This window comes from Apodemus sylvaticus, chromosome 3 (assembly GCF_947179515.1).
Source record: "Apodemus sylvaticus chromosome 3, mApoSyl1.1, whole genome shotgun sequence".
NCBI classification, from domain to species: domain Eukaryota; kingdom Metazoa; phylum Chordata; class Mammalia; order Rodentia; family Muridae; genus Apodemus; species Apodemus sylvaticus.
The window spans coordinates 47,001,847-47,023,237 of NC_067474.1; the positions used below are offsets into that span (position 1 = coordinate 47,001,847).

The following is a 21,391-nucleotide window of genomic DNA, read 5'->3' on the forward strand; positions in this document are numbered from 1 at the left end:
TCTGTGAAAAGTTGTGTTGGAATTTTGGTGGGGATTGCATTGACTATGTAGACTGCTTTTGGTAGGATGACCACTTTCCTAATATTAATTCTTCTGATCCATGAACTCAGGAGATTTTTCTTTCTTCTGATGTTTTCCTCATTTTTTTTTTAGTGTCATAATTTTTTTTTTTTTTTGAGACATGCTTTTTCTATATCCCTGGCTGGCTGTCCTGGAACTCACTCTGTAGACCAGGATGGCCTTGAACTCAGAAATCCACCTGCCTCTGCCTCCCAAGTGTGGGATTAAAGGTAGGCACCACCGCAGTGTCATAAAATTTTAATTGGTCAAGTTTTTCACTTGCTTGGTTTGTGTGTGTTTGTGTGTGTGTGCGTGTGTGCATACATAGACAGACAGACACACACACACACATTTTGAAGCTACTGTGAAATGTACTGTTTTCCTAATTTCTCAGTATACCTGCCATTTGTATATAGGAAGGTTACGGATTTTTTTTTGGTGAGTTAATTTTGTATAATTCTACTTTGCTGAAAGTGTTTTTCTGCTGGGCAGTGGTGGCACGTGCCTTTAATTCCAGCACTTGGGAGGCAGAGACAGGCGGATTTCTGAGTTTGAGGCCAGCCTGGTCTACAGAATGAGTTCCGGGACAGCCAGGGCTACACAGAGAAACTCTATCTTGGGGGAAAAAAAGTGTTTTTCAGCAGTGAAAGTTTCCTGGTAGAGTCTTCAGGATTTTTATATATTAAATCCTATCTTCTGCAAATAAGGATATCTTATTTCTCCATTTCCATGAGTTATCCCCTGGATCTCCATCAATGGTCTTACTGCTTTAGAAAAGACTTTCCAGTGCTATATGGAATAGGTGTGGAGAGAGTGAATGTCCTTGTCTTGTTCCTGGTTTTAGAGGAAGTGTTTTGAGTTTCTGTTTATGTTCATGTTGGTTGTTGGCTTACTTTTTTAAAATATCCTCTAGACTGGGTTTCTTTGTGTGTTCCTGACCCATCTGGAACTCTTATTGACTAGGCTGACCTTGAATTTAGAGATTTGCCTGCCTCTGCCTTAGTGCTGGGGTCTGCATGTCCCTTTTATCACCTGTCTCTCCTGTGCTTTTATCTTGAAGGAATGTTGGAGTTTGTCAAAAGCCTTTTCTGCATCTGATAAAGTGATCAGGTGGCTTTGTGTTTCTGTTTGTCTGATGGTGGACTTACACTCTTAGATTTGTACCAAAGGGTAGGTTACTCAATCCAGTTTCAGTTTCCTTGCTATTCTTACAGTTTATATACAATAGAATATTGTGGAGGATATGTGAACTTTTTCTGGAGTTCAGTTCCAGAATAAATTTCTTCTCTTTCTCTTTCCCCTCTATTCATTTTTTTTTATTTTGTGGATTTTTTGGACAGGAGCTCATGTGGCTCAGTCTGTGCCTAGAGTTGCTATATAGCTGAGGATGACTTTGAAATCCTGTTTCTCCTGTGTGTACATCTCGTGTACTAGGCTTTGGAACTACATTTAAAAAAAAATTAGATTATATATGCCTCTCAGTTTTATTGAAAATGAAGTTAGGATTTTAATTTACTTTCACACCCTTATCTTGTTTCTTTCTGATATCCAGGAAGAGAGATATACGTGCGGAGGGCAGAGGTTCATTCTGATGTCTTCCTCTGTCAGTCTCCAACTTATTTTTTTGAGACAAGGTCCTTCACTGACCTGGAGCTTGCTGCTTTGGCTAGACTTAGCTGGACAACCAAGCCCCGAGCGAGGATCGTCCTGTCTCCACTCCCAGCCGGGGATCACAGGTGTGTGCCCACACCTGCCTTCTGAAGTGGGTGCTAGGGATCCGAACTCAGGTTCTCACGCGTGCATAGCAAGCTCTCTGCCCTCTGAGCCATCTCCTCAGCTTGGCAATTGCACAAAGAATTGCCTAAGAGTCTGTTTTCACCCCCTCAGCCCACCGTGTAGCGAGGGCTGTCCTAGAACTTGCTCTGTAGACTAGGCTAGCCTCGAGGTCCGCCTACCCCTGGCTCACGAGTGCTGGGATTGAAGGTGTGTGTTACCACACTTGGCTTCTGCTTTTGTTCTTTACTGTGATTCTTTAAAGGGAATGTAGCTCTAGACATTAGTGTATTTTCATAACATAGAAGAATTAATTAAGTAGAAAAGGAACACATTTGTGGCATAAATGGCTTCTACATATTTTAAGGCTGAGATATAGTATAATGAATAATAGATATAGATAGGGGTTGTGGTAGTTTCACCTGGGGTGATGTGTGCTTGGGGCTAGAGGTGGGCTCTTTTAGAATAATGTGGTCTGCTTCTAAGCTTCAGGCCTCTGAAGATAGATTTATCTAATCAATATCTGAGATATGTACCAGAGATAGAAGTGTGGCCATGTTTTACTTTTTGAATTCACATTTGGAATGTTGAGAGTGGGACTCTGTTTTGCTTATACTTTCTGTCCTCCTCAGCTTAGGGTTATTTCACAGTGCCTGCTTAGATCTATGTCTGAAATGCTTGGATTCTTAGTTTAGAAGGTGCTGTTCATTGTCAGTGTTTGGTAGCAGTGAGTATATAGTAGCTCTCCGTGGGAGGGATGCGCGCTAGGCTTGACTCTTACTCATCTTGTTTGGAATAACTGTAGTAACTAGAAAATCTGTTTTTTTTTTTTTTTTAAGGTTAAAATGAGCTTGTTGGTGGATCTGACAAATACTTCAAGGTTCTATGACAGAAATGACATAGAAAAAGAAGGAATCAAGTATATCAAACTTCAGTGTAAAGGGTAAGATGTAAGTTACTGAGAGTGAAAGCTTTCAATGAAGATTGAATCTCTTTTCAAAGCAACTTCTTTTTGTGTTCTCAGACATGGTGAATGCCCCACTACTGAGAACACTGAGACATTCATTCGCCTGTGTGAGAGGTTTAATGAAAGAAGCCCGCCTGAACTTATCGGTAGGTTGGTTTCCTTAGGACAGGCCCGTTTTTTATTTTTGTTTGTTTTTGTTATAGAAATTCGCAAACATAAGTAAAATAAAGCCCCATATGTAAATGAAATGAAACCCTTTACACTCAGTAATATTGTTTTGCTGATATTTCATCTTTCCACTCACTTTTAGTACTTATTTTTGTTACTAGTTTTAATTAATTAGTTAATTGGTGTGTATCATATGTACATGTTATATGAATGTGTGTATTTGTACAGGCCAGCACACGAGGTCTCTTACTAGCCTGTAACACTTCACTTTGGCTGGTGTAGCTGGCCACTGAGCAGGGATCTGCCTGTTTGTATCCCTGTGCTGGGGTTAGAGGCGTATGCTGTACTGAGCTTTTACACTAGTGCTGGGATCTGAACTCACGCCTGTGTGGCAGGAGCTTTCTGACTGACTCATCTTCCCCACCATTTTGTATGTTAAAGGGATCACAGGTGTCATGTCATTTCACTGTTGTAGTGTGTCTAGTGGTCAAGGCATTTGGGTTTCTGTAATTACCATGCAATTAGTATGTGGGACAGAATACTACTTTCAGGCTAGGTTTATACAAAACATTAACATAGAACATGTTTAGATGTGAATTCTATCCCCAAAATAAATTTTCAAAAATGGAAGGAAAACCCTTCAAGGCATTAAACCACTCTGCTCTCAAATAATGTGTATAAGCTATGATTAATACCATGGGAAAGCAAGCAGAGAAATTTAGGGCGTAGAATATTTTTCAAGAAAATGACTTGTTTCACCGAGAAACTTTTAAATTAGCTTGAAAAAAAGAGAAAACTAGAGAGACAAGATACAATAACAAAACTTCGTATGTAAATATTGTTAGATTGTGTTTTGAGGGGCTAACTTTAGAAAGGCATTGTTAGACTGGGTATGGTGTTGTGCTACTTTAATTCTGTGCCAGCATTCAGGAGGCAGAAGCAGGGCAGTCCCTATCATTTGAGGTGAACCTGATTTACATAGCAATTCTTGGCCTGCTAAGTCTACATAAAGAGACCCTGTCTCTAAATAAAAAGGCTGGCTGTAGGCACTGATAGACAGCCCGGTTTGCAGCCAAGCGCTCTTACCCTCTGACCTGGTGGGACATCTGTCTGGCCTCAGGGGGTTTGGTTGAACTGCATTTGGCATTTACTTTCTTAGGGCATTCTATGTCACTGATTGATTTATAGCTTGTCAAATGTGCTTTCTGATCACTGTTTTTACATTTGAACATATTTTTACTAGCAATACTTTCGTATGCTTATTTATTGAGAATTATTCATATAAAATTTTTATTAATATTAGTGATTATGCTGTGGGGGTAGAAATGATTGATTTTGCTCAACTAATAGTCATTTTAGGTAAGAAAAGCACTTTTTTAGAGAAATCTTACATGTAGAAATGAGATGAAAATGATCCTGCTTTATTCAGGTTTTTGAGACAGGCTCTTTGGAGACCTATACTGGCCTGGAACTCAGGATCATTTGCTTCTGTCTCCTGAGGACTGGGATTTTGAGAATGCACTATAATGCTGGAGGCTGAACTCAGTGCCTAAGGAGCCTACCATAGTTGTTGCGCATGCTTTTATACTGTGTGTGTGTGTGTGTGCATGCGAGCGAGGGCGTGCACATGTGCCATAGCAAGTATGTGGGGGTCAGAGGGTATTTTCAGGGGTTGGTTCTCTCCTCCTACCATGTGGATTATGGAGACTAAACTCCAGCTGACAGCCTTTGTGGCAAACACCTTTTCCTGCTCAGCCATCTTTTCAACATCTTTAAAATTAGGATGTGGCTTTGTGCCTTAGACTGGCCTCATGTTCACCAAACTCCTGCTCCATTCTCCTGAATAGTCAGATTATTGGTGTAGGGTACCACACCTGATTTCTGGGAGAGTTCATTTTGGGTTGATCTGGCAGTAATGTTTATGTTAGTAATATCCATAGAACTTTTAATTGCTGTTTTAAAAACGCGTGTATTTTGTTTTGTGCTAATAGATGTGGTCATATATCCTGGAGTGGCATCACACTCGGATTTTCCCTGCCTCAAGTGTTGGCATGAAAAGTGGGATGAACACTCAAAACTGTCCAATGGTGCCTCCGTTCCCTTCCCCCCTTTCACTCGCGTGCGCTCTCTCTCTCTCCCTCTCTTTCCACCCCCTTTCTTGCCTTTTGAGACAGGGCCTCCTGTAGCCTTGCTTGCTGTGTAGCTGAAGATGACCTTGAACTTCTGATTTGCCTCCTTATATTTCCTAATGCTTTGATTACAGGGTGTATCACCATGCCCAGAAAGGTGATTTTGAATATATTCTGAAGGAAGGTTTAAGAAAAATAAATTTATTTTTTTCCACGTTTCTTGTAAAAATTTATAGTATAAGCCCTATGTGAAGATATACTCAGTTGGTTTGTAAAACACTTTCAAAATAGCACACACCAATTAGTCAATCAGTTATCTACAGCAATCTTAGTGTTCTATTGCTGTTAAGAGACACTATGACCGTGGCAACTCTATTATAAAGGAAAACATTTTGGTTTAGTCCATTATTGTCATGGGGGAAGCATGGCGGCATGCAGGCAGACACGGTGCTGGAGGAGCTGAGAGGTCTGCATCTGGCAACAGAGAGAGACACTGGGCCTGCTTGACCTTCTGAAACCTCAGAGGCCACCCCTGGTGACACACCTACTCTAAAAGGCCACATCTCCTCATCCTTTTAGATAATACTATTCCCTGTGAGCCATACTTAGTTGATTACAGTCAACTAATGTCAATTCTTGGATGATTTTTTTTTTGTTTGTTTTTTTTTTGTTTTTTGGATTTGGTTTTTTCGAGATGCGGTTTCTCTGTGTAGCCTTGGCAGTCCTGGAATTCACTCTGTAGACCTGGCTGGTCTCGAACTCAGAAATCCGCCTGCCTCTGCCTCCCAGAGTGCTGGGATTACAGGCGTGTACTACCACTGCCTGGCGGATGATTTTATATACACTTTTTTTCCCCCAGTCTGGTTTAGACTTTCTTTTCCAATATAGTTTGACTGTATTTCACACTGATTGTAAGGAAGGCTGAAAAAGCTAGACTAAAGTTTCTGGAATATAGGTGTCTTGTATTTGTGTATCTTTCCTTTCTGAGTTGTGTGTTTGAAACTCAAAATCTTCAAAAATTTTAACGACAAATTTTAGACAGTAGAGAGTTTAAACCAATAAACCAGAGTATTATTTTTGAATTTCTATCTAGTGCTCTGTTAGATTCTAAGCAACCTAAATTGACAAACTATTAAGTTATAAGGACTATTTTGAGTTTTTAAAATGTATGAATATGTAGTGTACTTAAATAATTGAAATGTTTTAAAGGCAAGTTGTCATTTTAAAAGTATGTGACATTTGAAGTGATTCAGTTTAACACAGTTACTTTCTCTTCTAGGTGTTCACTGCACCCATGGCTTCAACCGTACTGGTTTCCTTATATGCGCCTTCTTGGTGGAGAAAATGGATTGGAGGTATGTTCTATAGTGTTATTATAGTGGGAGAAGATGCATGTCACAGTTGGTGATGCTTAAGAATCCTATAGATGGTGCATTCACTTTCCCTTATTTATCTTGTATTTTGGAACCATCATAGGTGGGCTCTTCCAGTGTTTGGATTTGTAAACATCAGCTTTGGAAACATCTGTTGTTTTCCTTTAAAATTTGTTTTCTCTAGCTGTTAAGAACTAGGGAAAGCTTTAATGCTCTGTGAAGGAAACATTTTAGATGGCATTAATCTATTTAAACAAGTCTTGTCTTTATTTATTTTTTATTTTTTTATTATTTTATTATTTTTTTATTTTTTTGGGTTTTGGTTTTTTCCAGACAGGGTTTCTCTGTGTAGCCCTGGCTGTCCTGGAACTCACTCTGGAGACCAGGCTGGCCTTGAACTCAGAAATCCACCTGACTATGCCTCCCAAGCGCTGGGATTAAAGGCGTGGGCCACCACCTGGCAAGTCTTGTCTTTAGTGAGCATGTTATTTGTGAATTATATTCTGAAGGATTAGATTCCCAATTACTTGAAATTACTATGAGACTAGGATACTGCTAAAGGAATTTTCGTATTCCCACTCTATGTTCATTTATATTTCTAAAACCTTTGTACATTAGATCCTTTTTTGGAATGCAGTCAGGCAAACACATCTGATTGTGGTCTGTTTCTTTTATACTCAGTGGCTGTTGACTTTGTGTACTTTCCAGAGTACTGTGCACAATAGCATCAGACTCCTATGCCAGACCCGGCCAGTGGTTGGTGCTTGTGCATGTTGTGTGTTCTTGGTGCCTTGGTCTGTTGGAGGTTTTTTGTTTTTTGTTTTTTGTTTTTTTTTGGATTTGGTTTTTTGAGACAGGGCTTCTCTGTATAGCCCTGGCTGTCCTGGAACTCACTCTGTAGACCAGGCTGGTCTTGAACTCAGAAATTCTCCTGCCTCTGCCTCCCAGAGTGCTGGGATTATGCCCAGCTTCTGTTGGTGGTTTCTGATAAACCATTGTGTTAACTTGCTGTTCACATTTTTTTGATCCAAGTTTTCTTTTAGAGACCTTGACCATCAATGTTTTATTCAAATTCCCTTTATTGGCTATTCATGTCTGTCATAAGCACTCATGTTAATGTGCTTTAGACATTATACCATACATTAGAATATACCATGTATTATAGTGGGCTATATATTATAGTGGGCCATGTAGTATAGTGGATGATATATGTGTACCATATGTTACAGTGTACCATAGATACGTGTTTTTAGAATCACTTTATCATTGATTGCAAGCTTTGCAGGTGAAGAAAGACTTTGATTTGTCTGTTTTATAAGGCAGTTATACTTTTTTTTTTTTTTTTTTTGGTTTTGGTTTTTTGAGACAGGGTTTCTCTGTATAGCCCTGGCTGTCCTGGAACTCACTCTGTAGACCAGGCTGGCCTCAAACTCAGAAATCCGCCTGCCTCTGCCTCCCAAGTGCTGGGATTACAGGAGTGTGCCACCATCGCCCGGCACCAGTTATACTTTTGTGGTACCTTGAGTATGAGTTAATAATTGATAAGTCTACATAAATGGACACTAGTGAGAAAATGATTGTTTTTCATAGCATTGAAGCAGCAGTTGCTACATTTGCCCAAGCCAGACCACCAGGAATCTATAAGGGTGATTATTTGAAGGAACTTTTTCGTCGCTATGGAGATATAGAAGAAGCACCACCACCACCTGTATTGCCAGATTGGTGTTTTGAAGATGATGATGAAGAAGATGAAGATGAAGATGGAAAAAAGGACTCAGAACCAGGTTCAAGTACATCCTTTGGTAAAAGGAGAAAAGAACGGTTAAAACTGGTAATGTTCACAAATACTATATTATCCTTTTAAAATTATTTTAAATTACATTTATTTTATTTCTTTATCGGATGTGCATGCTTGAATGCCTCGGTGTGAGACTGGCACAGCATGCTGGTGGAGGTCAGAGGACAACTTGTGGGAGTCAGTTCTCTTTTCTTGCTGTGTATGTTTGGATCTTGGGGGTGAAATTCACATTGTCAGGCAAACTGCAAGTGCCCTTATCTGCTGAGCCACCATGGTGGCTCCCAAATACCATACTGCTCTAGATTTTTGTTTAAACATATTGTGGGATATTGGCTCTGTATTAGTTAGGGTTTCCATTGCTGTGAAGAGACACCATGACCAAGGCAATTCTTATAAAGGACAGTATTTAATTGGGGCTGGCTTACAGGTCCTGAGGTTCAGTCCATTATCATCATGACAGAAATCCATGCAGTCCAGGCAGACATGGTGCTGTAGGTGCTGAGAGTTATATATCTTCATTCAAAGGAGCCAGGAGCAGACTGTCTTCCAGGCAGCTAGGAGGAAGGTTTCAAAGCCCACCCCTACAGTGACACACTTCCTCTAACAAGGCCACACCTAGTCCAACAAGGATACACCTAATAGTGTCACTCCCTGGGCCAAGCATATTAGACTACCACGGACTATATTTCTGTTATTTCTCTGTCTCTGTCTTTGTCTCTCTGTCTCTCTCTATGTGTGTGTACCTGTGGGAAGAATATAATAATTGTCTCTGATTTTATGAAATTAATTTTATTTCTACCTGAAACTCATTAAGTAACTCTTGATCTCATGAGGCAGGTGTGGTGGGATCTCACTGAAATCCAGGCTGGTCTCAACTTCCCAGACCTCCTGTCAAAGCCTTCTGAGTGCTGAGATAGGTTATAGACATGTCCCACTATGTCTCACTTTTAAACTTTAGCCAGAAATCGGACTTTAAAAATTTGTTTTACAAAATTATTCTTTGGATGGAGGGGTTTTGCATATCATGGTAGGAGTCAAAGGACAGCTTGTATGAGTCATTTCAGTATGTGGGTCCTGGGAGCAAACTCAGCTAGTCAGGCTTGGCAGCGAGGGTCTTCACCTGCTTACTACCTTGCAACCCAGCAGTTTTAAAAAACCTGCGGGGATGAAGTTTTATTTTGGTTTTGTTTCTTATGTAAATCAAAGAACTCTTAGATGTTATGTTGAGATTTGCTTATAAACTACTAAATACATTTAGTGTTAATAATAAACTTGGCACGTTACTTAATAACCAGTGAGAATGTTTTTTACAAAATAGTCACACAGTTAATGTAACTATTTCCCGCCATAGGTGGTGTTTCCTTTGTACTATATACAATTTAGAAGACTTCCACTTCTCTAGTCAACTTTTCTTACTCTTCTAGCAATAAAAGTCTGAGGAAATAATAGGAGTTGGGTATGACTACAACTAAGTTGGTATGATACTTGCCAAACATGCATGAAAAATTGGGATCGTTCTCTAGCATGGTATACGTGGTACACAGTGAAGCTGCTGAATCCAGGATTCAGGAGCTCAAAGCTGTCCTCTGCTACATAGTCGCAGGTGAGGGGGGGGTGGTACTTGAGATTCTGTGTTTAATAAAAACTGGCAGGATCGAGTTATCCTCCTCTTTCCTGAAGGGGAAGAGATCTGTTGAGAGGACTAGTACTCCTTTACTTGTACATAGACCCCCTTGGAGTAGACCAAAGGGAAAGTTACAGAATTGTGGAGGAAATGAAGTTTTAATAAAGTCAATAATTAAGATGCATTGTGGTTGGTGGGTAGGCATTACACCTCACATATTAGTTGACAGTAGTTCATAGACAAGGAGGGAGAAATGCCTTGACTGTTTTATATAAATAATGTAGCTGTTACTTTAGTTTTTTGAAGACTATGAGGCCGCTGGCTAATGTAAATTGCATGAAAAGAGAAATAATTTCAAAATGAACTCATTGTCAAGCTAGTGAGATGACTCATTCAGTTAGTACTTACACTGACGTGAGGACTAGGGCTCTGCTCTCATGTGACACCATGTGAAAAGTAGACAAACACTCGAACATAAAATTTAAAAAAAGTGGGCTTGGAGAGATGGCTCTGCAGTTACGAGCACTTACTACTATTATAGAGGACCCAGGGTCAGCTCCTAGCACCCACATGGCAGTTCACAGCTGTTACATAACCTAAATTCCAGGGACTCTGATGCATTGTGCACTTGTGTGTATGCAGACAAACACTCACATGTACATACATACGTTCATAAAGCCATTCATAGTAGTGCATGTCTGTGGTTTTGTGAGTTTGGGAGAAACTTTGGTGAGTTTGCTGGCCAGCCATTCTTTCTATAGTAGCAAACTCATTAAGTTCGGTGACAAACTGCCTCAAAAGATGATGGAAGGCTGGAGAGATGGCTCCGCTGGTAAAAGTTTTGGCTCTTGGCACCCGTGAAAGACCTGGGATGTCAGTGCACATTTATAATCCTAGAGCTGAGAGGGCAGAGACAGGTGGAGTTCTGGAGCTCATTTGCTGGCCAGCCTAACCTGATCGATACGTTCAGATTTAGTGAGATACCATGTCTTAGAATATAAGGTAGATAGCAGTTGATGAAGAGAGCCATAATTCTTTTGTCCTCACACATAGACAAACATACATATATATTTTATATACAGATATATGTATATATATAAATAACTCATGACTTCTGTGTATGTATGCTATGACAACCCTCCCCCCTCACGATTGAAATAAACCTCTGACTTCCACATGCATATGCATTATAAATACGTATTCCCACACCCAAATATGTGTATATAGCTGCTTACCCCTTTTAAAAAACATTTACTTATCTGGTTGTGTGTATATGGGGGGGCCTACATATGTATATACATACTCACATGCATAGCCACGTTCAGGCACACATGTGAGTATGCATACAAATACACATATACACACACTTTTCCCTTACAAATATATACATAAATATTCATATAGGTATGTAGCTGCTTACTGCTTTTTAAAAACATTTGTATGTATGCATATGTGTGAACATGTGTGCATATCCATGGCACACCTTTAGGAGGTCAGAAAGCAACTTGGTTAGAGAATAGACAATATCTATCCTTCTACCCTGTCCTGGGGGTCAAACTTATGTCTTTAGGCTTGGTTGAAAGAGAGCCATCTCACACGCTCTGTTTACCCAGACTGGTCTGGATTTGGTCTGTGCTTTGATTACAGTCATGTTCCATGTTGTCTGGCTTTTCATATACACTTTTAAAAAGCAACATTAATTTGAGCATGTATGATTAATAACATTATTTGATTTTTTTTTTAAAGTAAAAATTACTCGTTTGCACAATGAGATGAGATACAATTGAAAGGCTTAGTTCTATATCTTTGCCAATGGAAAGGACCTTAAAAGTTGCAGGATTTTCCATGTCCAATCATATTAGGGTAAAGGCCTGTGATTGGACAGGAAAAGGGAAGCGGAGCTAGAAGTTGAAGGGACAGAGGTCACAGGAAAACCCGAAATGGAGTCCAATGTAGTATTAGAATATTGGGATAAAGCTTTTATTATTATCAATTGGCTCTGAAATTACTGTATTGGCATCCTGTAATTGTGACTTTAAATATACATAAATCTAATTGGCTAATTAATCATGCTTCTACCGTGTAATTGGGGGCTGAATTGGCAGACCGTGGAATGTGTGGGTGCTGTGTGGAAGTGAGATGATCTCACAGGACACCACAGGAGAGTTGGCCAAGTTGGGGCTGGAAAGTGGGCAGGCCGGCTGATCACGGCAATGTGGCCTAACCCACGGTGGGCTAGAGGAGCCCTTTGGCTGGGTATGAGGTCTGTGGGTCACCATTGCCTTGCTGGCACTAGTATGGGAATGTGCCAGCTGTCTTTTTTAATATTTCCCACAACAAAGAGTTATACCAAGGCACTGATAGAATGCTTGACTAGCATTTGTAACATCCTTGTGTGTGTGTGTTTCTTTTACAAGCAGATTTGGGATTTAATTAAATATAACAGACACAAGATTTTTGATAAAGAAGCTAGAAATATACAATGGAAAAAAAGAAAGCATTTTCAACAGATGGTGCTGGTCTATCTGGATGTTGGCATGTAGAAGAATGCAGATAGATCCATATATATCATCTTGGACAAAACTCAAATCCAAGTGGATCGAAGAACTCAACATAAAATCGGATATACTAAATCTAATATAAGAGAAAGTAAGGAATGCATCCTTTTGAATGTATTGGCACAGGAGACAACTTTCACTCTTAATATCAGCAGTTGATAAATGGGACCTCATGAAACTGAAAACCAACTGTAAGGCAATAGGAGAAAATGGCAGGCCAGAGGATGGGAAGCGATTTTTATTAACTCCACATATGACAGGGGGCTAATGTCCAAAATATATAAAGAATGCAAGAAACTAGATATCAACAAACCAAGTAATCCAGTTAAAAATGAGACACAGATCTAAACAGAGGACTCTCAACAGAGTAATCTCATATGGATAAGAAATACTTAAGAAATATTCAACATCCTTAGTCATCAGGGAAATGTAAATCAAAACTACTTTGAGATTCCATTTTACACCTGTCAGAATGTCCAAGATCAAAAACACAAGTGATGGCTCATGCAGTTGAGGATATGGAGCAAAGGGAATAAATACTCCATTGTTGATGGGAGTGATAACTTGTTCAGCCACTTTAGAAACCAATATGGCAGTTTTTTAGACAACTGGGAATGGATCTACCTCAAGCCCCATCTATACCACTCTTGGGCATATACCTTAAGGACCGTCCATCCTAACACAAGGATACTTGCTCAACTGTGTCCATAGCTGCTTTATTCATAATCGCTAGAACCTGGAAACAACCTAGATGACCCTCAACCAAAGAACAGGTAAAGAAAATGTGGTTCATTTACACAATGGAGTATTACTCAGCCATTAAAAATAATGACATAAAATTTGCAGGTAAATGGATGGAACTAGAAAAAATCCTGAGTGAGGTAACCCAGACTCAGAAAAACATGGTATGTACTCACTTATAAGTGGGTATTAGCTGTAAAGTAAAGGATAATCATGCTACAATCCACAGACTCAGAGAGGCTAAGTAACAAGGAGGACTCAAGGAGGGATGCATGAATCTCCTTGGGAAGCTGAAGTAGAATAGATTTTGGGGGTGGACTGGGTGTTGGTAGGGATGAGAATGGGAGGGCATGCATGGGGGAGATGTAAGGAGAGAGCACTCAGAGAAAGTAGGGGTGAGGTAGAAACAGTGCAGTGGGAACTTCTTGTACTCTACGAGCATGACTCTAGTGTAGATTCCGAGTATGGGGGCTATGGAGCCTGAACGACCATCTTCTGTAACCAGTCAAAGCTTCAGTGGAGGGTTTGGGACACCAGCCCTGCCACAAGACCTTTGGCCTACAATTTACTGCAAGATGTACTAGGGTAAAGATGGCACAGAACTTGTGGGAGTGGCCAACCAATGACTGGTCAAACTAGAGGCCCACGCCAAAGAGGGAGCCCATGCCTGACACTGCCTGGAGGACTAGGAACCAGCAACTGGATATCCCAGAGACCAAGGATAGAGCCAAACACTGGGGGAAAATTATCAATGAAGTGAATCCTAATACTCTGCTATACTGATAGACTGGAGCCTAGCATAATTATCATTGTAGAGGCTTCATCCAGCACCTGATGGGAGCAAATGCAGAGACCCACAGCCAAACATCAGGAGGTGATCGGGAATTCATGTCAGATGGGGAGGAAGGATTGTGTGAGCCAGAGGGTTCAAGGACACCACTAGAAAACCCACAGAATCCAGTAAGCAGAGCTCATGGTGTCTCATAAAGACTGAATGGACAACCAGGAAGCCTATGTAGTAGTTCTGACCCAGGTCCTCTGCATATATGTTATGATTGTGTAACTTGGTGTTCTTTGAGGGATGTTTTGCACTCTAGTCTGCCTTTGGGACCCTTTTTCTCCTACTGGGTTACCTTGTCCAGCCCTGATACGAGGGTATGTGTCTAGTCCTACTGTAACTTGATATGCCATATTTGATTGATATCCCTGGGAGGCCTGTTCTTTTCTGAAGGGAAACAGGAAGAGTGGATCTTGGGGAGTGGAAGAGACTTGGTGGAGAGGAGGGTGAGGATGTAATATATGAGAGAAGAAAAATGATATTTTAATATTTACTTTAAGCATGATGGCTAAGAGAGAGGCTTTCGGGTACAAAGCATAGCTGGGCATATTTAAGATAATTTTACAGAGATATTGACACAACTTGGGTATTCTCAGTAACTATTACAGGTCTTAGAGCTTTGCTTTCAGAATATTTTCATTATTTAGTTTTTAATGCTAGAAATAGCCTTATTAAAGAACTGACTTTTTCTCTTCTTTATTGAAAAAGGAAGTAAAAACATTTTATGATAAAATTGAAAATTTACATGGAAAATATTTCTGACAAAATTGAAGAAATGTGTAGAAAAACACGTTAAAATTCACAATTTTCATGGAAAATTAAAGAGTAAAATGGTAGACATAAAAACATTGCTAAATTAATTGAAAAAGGAAGTAGATACATTTTATGATAGAATTGAAAATTTATGTGGAAAATATTTCTGATAAAATTGTACAAAAATATAGAATAATATGTTAAAATTGAAGATTATCATGGAAAATTGCACAGATAAAATGGGAGGCATAAAAATATTTCTAAGTTGATTGCAAATAGAATTATAAACATTTTCTGTTAAAAATTGAAGATTTACATGGAAAGTATGATAGAATTAAATATATAGAAAAACACATTAAAATTAAGTATTTCATGGAAAATTATACAGATAAAATGATAGGCATAAAAATATTTCTAAGTTGATTGAAAATAGAATTATAAACATTTTCTGATACAATTGAGGATTTACATGGAAAATATCTCTGATAAAATTGAAGAAATATATAGAAAAACATGTTAAAATTAAAGATTATCTTGGTAAAAATACAGATAAAATGGTAGACACAAAAACATTACTAAATTAATTGAAAGAGGAATTACAAACATTTTTCTGATTAAAGTTGAGGATTTACATGAAAAATATTTCTGTTAGTCTGTGTCTTTTTATTGGGGGAATTGAGTCCATTGATGCTGAGATATTAAGGGATAGTGATTGTTGCTTCCTGTCATTCTTGGATGTTATTTTTATGTTTGTATGGTTACTTTCTTTTGGGTTTGTTGGAACAAGATTACTTTCTTCCTTTTTTTAAGGTGTAGTTTCCCTCCTTGTGCTGGCATTTTCCATCTATTATCCTTTGTAGGACTGGATTTGTGGAAAGATTGTGTAAATTTGGTTTTATCATGGACTATCTTGGTTTCTCCATCTATGATGATTGAGAGTTTTGCTGGGTATAGTAGCCTGGGCTGGCATTTGTGTTCTCTTAAGGTCTGTATGAGGTCTGCCCAGGATCTTCTAGCTTTCTTCATCTCTGGTGAGAAGTCTGGTGTAATTCTGATAGGTCTTCCTTTATAAGTTATTTGCCCTTCTTCCCTTACTGCTTTTAATATTCTTTTTTTGTTTAGTGAATTTGGTGTTTTGATTATTATGTGCTGGGAGGAGTTTCTGTTCTGGTACAGTCTGTTTGGAGTTCTGAATGCTTCTTGTATGTTCATGAGTATTTCTTTCTCTAGGTTAGGGGAAGTTTTCTTCTACAATTTTGTTGAAGATATTTACTGGCCCTTTAAGTTGGAAATCTTCGCTCTCGTCTATACCTATAATCCTTAGGTTTGGTCTTCTCATTGTGTCCTGGAGTTTCTGGATGTTTTGGGTTACCAATTTATGCATTCTGCATTTTCTTTGACTGTTGAGTCAACATTTTCTATGGTATCTTCAGCACCTGGGGTTCTTTCTTCTATCTCTTGTATTCTGTTGTAGATGCTGACATCTATGACTCCTGAATTCTTTCCAAGGTTTTCTATCTCCAGAGATGCCTCACTTTGTGATTTCTTTATTGTTTCTACTTTCACTTTTAGTACCTGGATGGTTTTATTCAGTTCCTTCACTTGGTTGTTTGTGTTTTCCTGTAATTCTTTAAGGAATTTTTGTGTTTCCTCTTTAAGGGCTTCTACCTGTTGACCCATGTTTTCCTGTATTTCTTTAAGGGATTTTTGTGTTTCCACTTTAAGGGCTTCTACTTGTTAACCCATGTTCTCCTGTATTTCTTTCTTTCTCTCTTTTTTTTTTTTGGTGTGAATTTAATTTTATTAAACCTTACAATGCTGTGGCATATCGTTTTTTCATTGTGTGACAATTTATTGACTGGCATCTGGATACAGTACTTTTTAAAAAATACACAGTGGGAACCAACAAGCTGAAGAGAAACTAGTCATTTCATGATACACAAGGGGAAAAAGAAAAGAAAAAAGATGACAAGCAGTTCAAGTTTCTTAGTATCTATGATACTAAGACCTTAGATACTAAGTTTCCTTAGTATCTGACTTTAAAGTGGTTCAAGTTCCAAGCATCCAAGCACCCTGTTGTACAGGGTGCCTCCTGTATTTCTTTAAGGGAGTTATTTATGTCCTTCTTGAAGCCCTCTATCAGCATCATGAGATGCGATTTTAAATCCAACTCTTGCTTTTCCGGTGTGTTGGGTTATCCGGGACTTGCTGTGGTGGGAGAACTGGGTTCTGATGTTGCCATGTGGCCTTGGTTTCTATTGGTAATGTGTGTGAAGCAAAAAAGGAATAGGAAAGTGAGGCAGAAGTTCCTGCATTTGAGAGGACTCTGGCAGGCAGAGCCTGAGGGAATCCCGCAGGACAGCACTGAGATAGGGAGTGGGGCCCGGAGGCTTGTGGGTCTAGAAGTTGCCCAGCAGGTGGGGCCAATGCACACCCCATACCTGTTATGAGCTGCTTGGCTGGTTGTGACGTGGCTTGGCTGTCCAACCAAGCTGGAAACACTGAGGCTTGCTCCATACTTTTATGCAGCGGATTTAATAAAAGAGACAGTTCATAGTTTTATGCTTTATTATTAAAAGAGTAGAATGAGAAAAGGAGAAAGAGAAGAAAAGAGAGAAAGAGAAGATAGAGAGATGAGGGCTGGTCATGACCACGTGGGAGATGGAGAAAGAAGAGAGATGGGGAGAGATGAGAGAGATGAGGGAGTGGGATGAGAGAGAGAGTGAGGAAGGGCAGGAAGCCTCGAGGACCCGGGTGGGAAAAGCCTGGCTGTGGCCAGGTGCCTACAGAGGTGGAGTGCAGCCAGAACACTAGGGCTTGGGTCATGGCCACATGTGACTGATGGCCACAGGATTATGGAGCTGAGTCTCTGGAGTGGCCTTGCCCAACCAAGCTATAGACTATCTCATACCAAGGTTCACAGTAATGTTCTTGTGTTTGTCTTTTGCTATCTGGCTATCTGGTTATCTCTGGTGTTAGTTGGTCTTGCTGTCTCTGACTGGAGCTTGTCCCTTCTGTGGGCTTGTAAGCCTGTGTCTCACTCCTGGGAGACCAACTCTCTTCTGGCAGGGTCTGTGCACAGAAGGCTGTAGAGCTGCCTGGCTCTCTGGTGTTAATGGTGCCTGGAAGGCTCCTGTCCCAGTTGCTCCACTGATTGTAAGCCCTAACTGTTGCTCCTAACTGTTCCCTTCCAGAGAGATATTGGAGAGAAGGTGGAGATCTCACCTCCACACTCATAAAGTGGAGGCACTGCTGGGAGATCACTCTCTCTCCTGGTGGACCGTGCAGAGAAGGCTGTGGAGCCGCCTGGCTCTCTGGTGCAAATGGCGGCTGGAAACAAGAACTGATTTTTTTTTTTTAAATTTATTTTATTTATTGTTATATGTAAGTACACTCTTCTGGACATCAGATCTTGTTAGAATGGTTGTGAACCACCATGTGGTTGCTGGGATTTGAACTTGGGACCTTTGGAAGAGCAGTCAGTGCTCTTAACCTCTGAGCCATTTCACCAGCCCAAGAATTGATTTTTTAAGTTAATTTTAGACAGGCTGTCAGTATACAGCCTAGCTAGCCTCAGACTTATTGTGTAGCCCAGGCTGATCTTGAATTTGTAGACTTGCTGCCTCAGCTACCATAGCACTGGAATGACAGTTAGGCATCACCACAGCTGATATTAGAAGTGTGTTTCCTTTTTAAAGATTTATTTTATGTGTATGAGTGTTTTGCTTGCATGTATGTTTGTACCACTTGTATGTCTGGTGTCCATGGAGGTATGAGACTAGAGTTGCAGATAGTTGTAAGGTGCCCTGTGGGTACTTGGAATTAAACCAAGAACAGTGAGTGTTCTTAACCATTGGCCTTCTCTTTAGCCCCTGCCCCAAGACAGTGATGTCTGTCTGTCTGTCTGTCTGTCTGTCTGTCTATCTATCTATCTATCTATCTATCTATCTATCTAAATCACTTGTAATATTTTTCTTCCTCTTCCTTAGTGCCTTGCTTGCCAAGTCTTGACCAGAAGGCTTAACTTTGCAACTTGTAGACCACATTTTCTTATTCTTTAATGACATTATCAGCCAGAGTTATTATGTAGAGTTTTATTGATACTAATGGCAGCAGACACATTTAGACTAATGTTCTAGTTTTAAAAAAGTATAAAAACCCAAGCTTAGAAGATTTTGTAGACTTTCCTAGAGAATACCATTTGTTTTCTTTAGCTTTGAGACTAGATCTTATTATATAGCCTAAGGTAGCCTTAGAATTATAATCCCTTTGTTTGAGCCCCCTCTGTAACTGGTGGGTTATAGATGTCACTGGTAGAGCAGGAGGAGCAGACCGTTTCTGTTTAATATGAATTTTCTTAGGTTTGTGGAAATAAATTGTTTCTGTTTAATATGAATTTTCTTAGGTTTGTGAAAATACATTGATTTATTTCTTTGTAAATATGTTTTCCTCTAAATTATATATGTGTGTATATATTTATACACATATATATTTATTGTAATTTTTTCTCTTTTCTCTAAAGGGAGCTATTTTCTTGGAAGGCATAACTGTTAAAGGTGTAACTCAAGTAACAACTCAACCAAAGTTAGGAGAGGTACAGCAGAAATGTCATCAGTTTTGTGGCTGGGAAGGGTAAGAAATATTTTCAAGTTTTAAATAAAATTTATTCCTTATGTAACACTTACAGCCAATACAGACATTAATTGGGCATTTTTGCTTCTTAAAGTTAGTGTGAATTGAGTGCTTAAGGGGATTTCAGGGTTATTCAAGGAAATCTGTAACAGTCATGCTGAATCAGGGTCAGAGGCCGCAAGCAAATCTTTTTCAAGAATGCAGCATTGCTGTTGTCACCAGAGATTTTCTCTTTGATCCCTTTGTGTCCGCTGCTGCTGTGGAGAATAATAGAGGAAGACTCCCAGTGTCTGTTGCACTTCCTTCCTCTGTGCTTTCCCCACATTGAGCATGCATAGCAAGCAGGCGGGCGTGTCTTATACTTCAGAGAAAAGCTTGAATTTCAGCTGAATTGCCTTGACAGTACTAGACCCTAGGACAACCCTGCCCTCCCCACTCCTTACTGCTGGGACTATAGCATGTGCTTCCAGGCTTGGCTTTTATATGGGTGCTGGGGACCCCAACACTTCATTTTTACATAAGCATTTAGCCACTGAGTTCCCTCTATATAATAAACATTCTTAAATTAGCCCAATATTTATATTATAGCAGTGGCAATTTAGTTCATTGTAAACTTGTATTTAAAAATGTCAAGAAATTGTTAAACTTTTTTCTCCTGAGACTTTGTAGCTCTGGTTGTCTTGAAATTTAGTGTAGGCTAGGCTGGCCTTGAATTCATAAATCCATCTGTTTCTGCCTTCCTGAGTGCTGGGATTAAAGGTATGCACCACTACTCCTGGCTGACAATGATAATCTTTTGTTAGAACTTTTGTGATAGCTGATGCTATTCCATTTGAAATTATTCTCATGATAGGAAGAACATTGTGACCAACATGTGAGACATTTGAGGTTGGTTTAACACAAGAGTGCATTGTATGGGTTGTAGCCATGACAGAGTCATGTTCTTTCTTTAAGGTCTGGGTTCCCTGGAGCACAGCCTGTCTCTATGGACAAGCAAAATATTAGACTTTTAGAGCAGAAGCCATATAAAGTAAGCTGGAAAGCAGACGGTACTCGGTAAGTTCCACTACTAAAAACATTTACAGAAATAACTAATGCTTGAAGAATGAATATTACATTGGTAGGGAAAGTGTGTCCTCAGGAGTTTCTGACTTGAACAGCAAAATGAATGTTTCAGAAATTATATAGCTTTCATTTTATTGGTATTCTAAGCTGTATAAACACTTTTAGTTTATTGTGCTGAATATTTGGATTGAGAGTTCTGTTGGTTTATATAAATCTAAATGAATTTTAACATTTTTTGAGATGGCATTACTTTGTAGCCTAGGCTAGCTTCACACACCCTGTGAACCTGCAGTAGTCCTATTGCAGCGGTTAAGGTCAGAAAGGTCAGAGCCATTCTACTTGTTCATACTGAATGCATAGAAAGAACATTCAATCCTCTTACCTGTTTCCTAAGTTTTGGAATTATAGACATACACCACCATGCTCACATTTGGGATTGCTTTTTATTATCTTTATTTCATAATTTAGTTGCTAGTTATATCTTCCCTTACTCCATTGTTCTTACATAAATATATTTCAGTAAAACTTAACTTAGGGGTCAGGGATGTAGTCATTTGGTATGGTACCTGCCTAGCATGGGCTAAGGCCCTCAGTTCAATTTTTAACATTGAATAAAACTGGGAATAGTGATTGAAGCCTCTAATCCCAACATTTGGGAGATGGTGGCTAGAGCATCAGAAATTCAAGGTCATCCTTAACTATATAACCAGTTCAAGATTATTGTGGAGTGCAGGAGTATACTTCAACACAAACCAGCAAACTAACATATTCATATTAACATTATTCACAAAATATCATGACCTTTTCCTTTGGGTCGTGGGAGGAGGGCTTTAATCCCAGCACAAGTGTGTGTGTGTGTGTGTGTGTGTGTGTGTGTGTGTGTGTGTGTGTATATGTGGGGGTTGGGGGTGG

The 21,391-nt window shown here is 39.5% G+C and overlaps 1 protein-coding gene across 4 annotated transcripts in view; it reads left to right on the forward strand.

The window, feature by feature from the left end:
* Window positions 1–21,391, forward strand: part of Rngtt (RNA guanylyltransferase and 5'-phosphatase) — a 228,913-nt gene that overhangs the window by 10,265 nt on the left and 197,257 nt on the right. For 3 of the 4 annotated variants that reach the window (XM_052176203.1, XM_052176206.1, XM_052176204.1), the window contains exons 3-8: window positions 2,673–2,776; window positions 2,858–2,946; window positions 6,377–6,452; window positions 8,061–8,301; window positions 19,305–19,414; window positions 20,369–20,470. In XM_052176203.1, the coding sequence (XP_052032163.1) occupies window positions 2,673–2,776; window positions 2,858–2,946; window positions 6,377–6,452; window positions 8,061–8,301; window positions 19,305–19,414; window positions 20,369–20,470 (722 nt within the window). Of the gene's footprint in view, window positions 1–1,660; window positions 1,797–2,672; window positions 2,777–2,857; window positions 2,947–6,376; window positions 6,453–8,060; window positions 8,302–19,304; window positions 19,415–20,368; window positions 20,471–21,391 lie in introns of those variants that run through there. The other variant, XM_052176205.1, reaches the window with a different exon arrangement.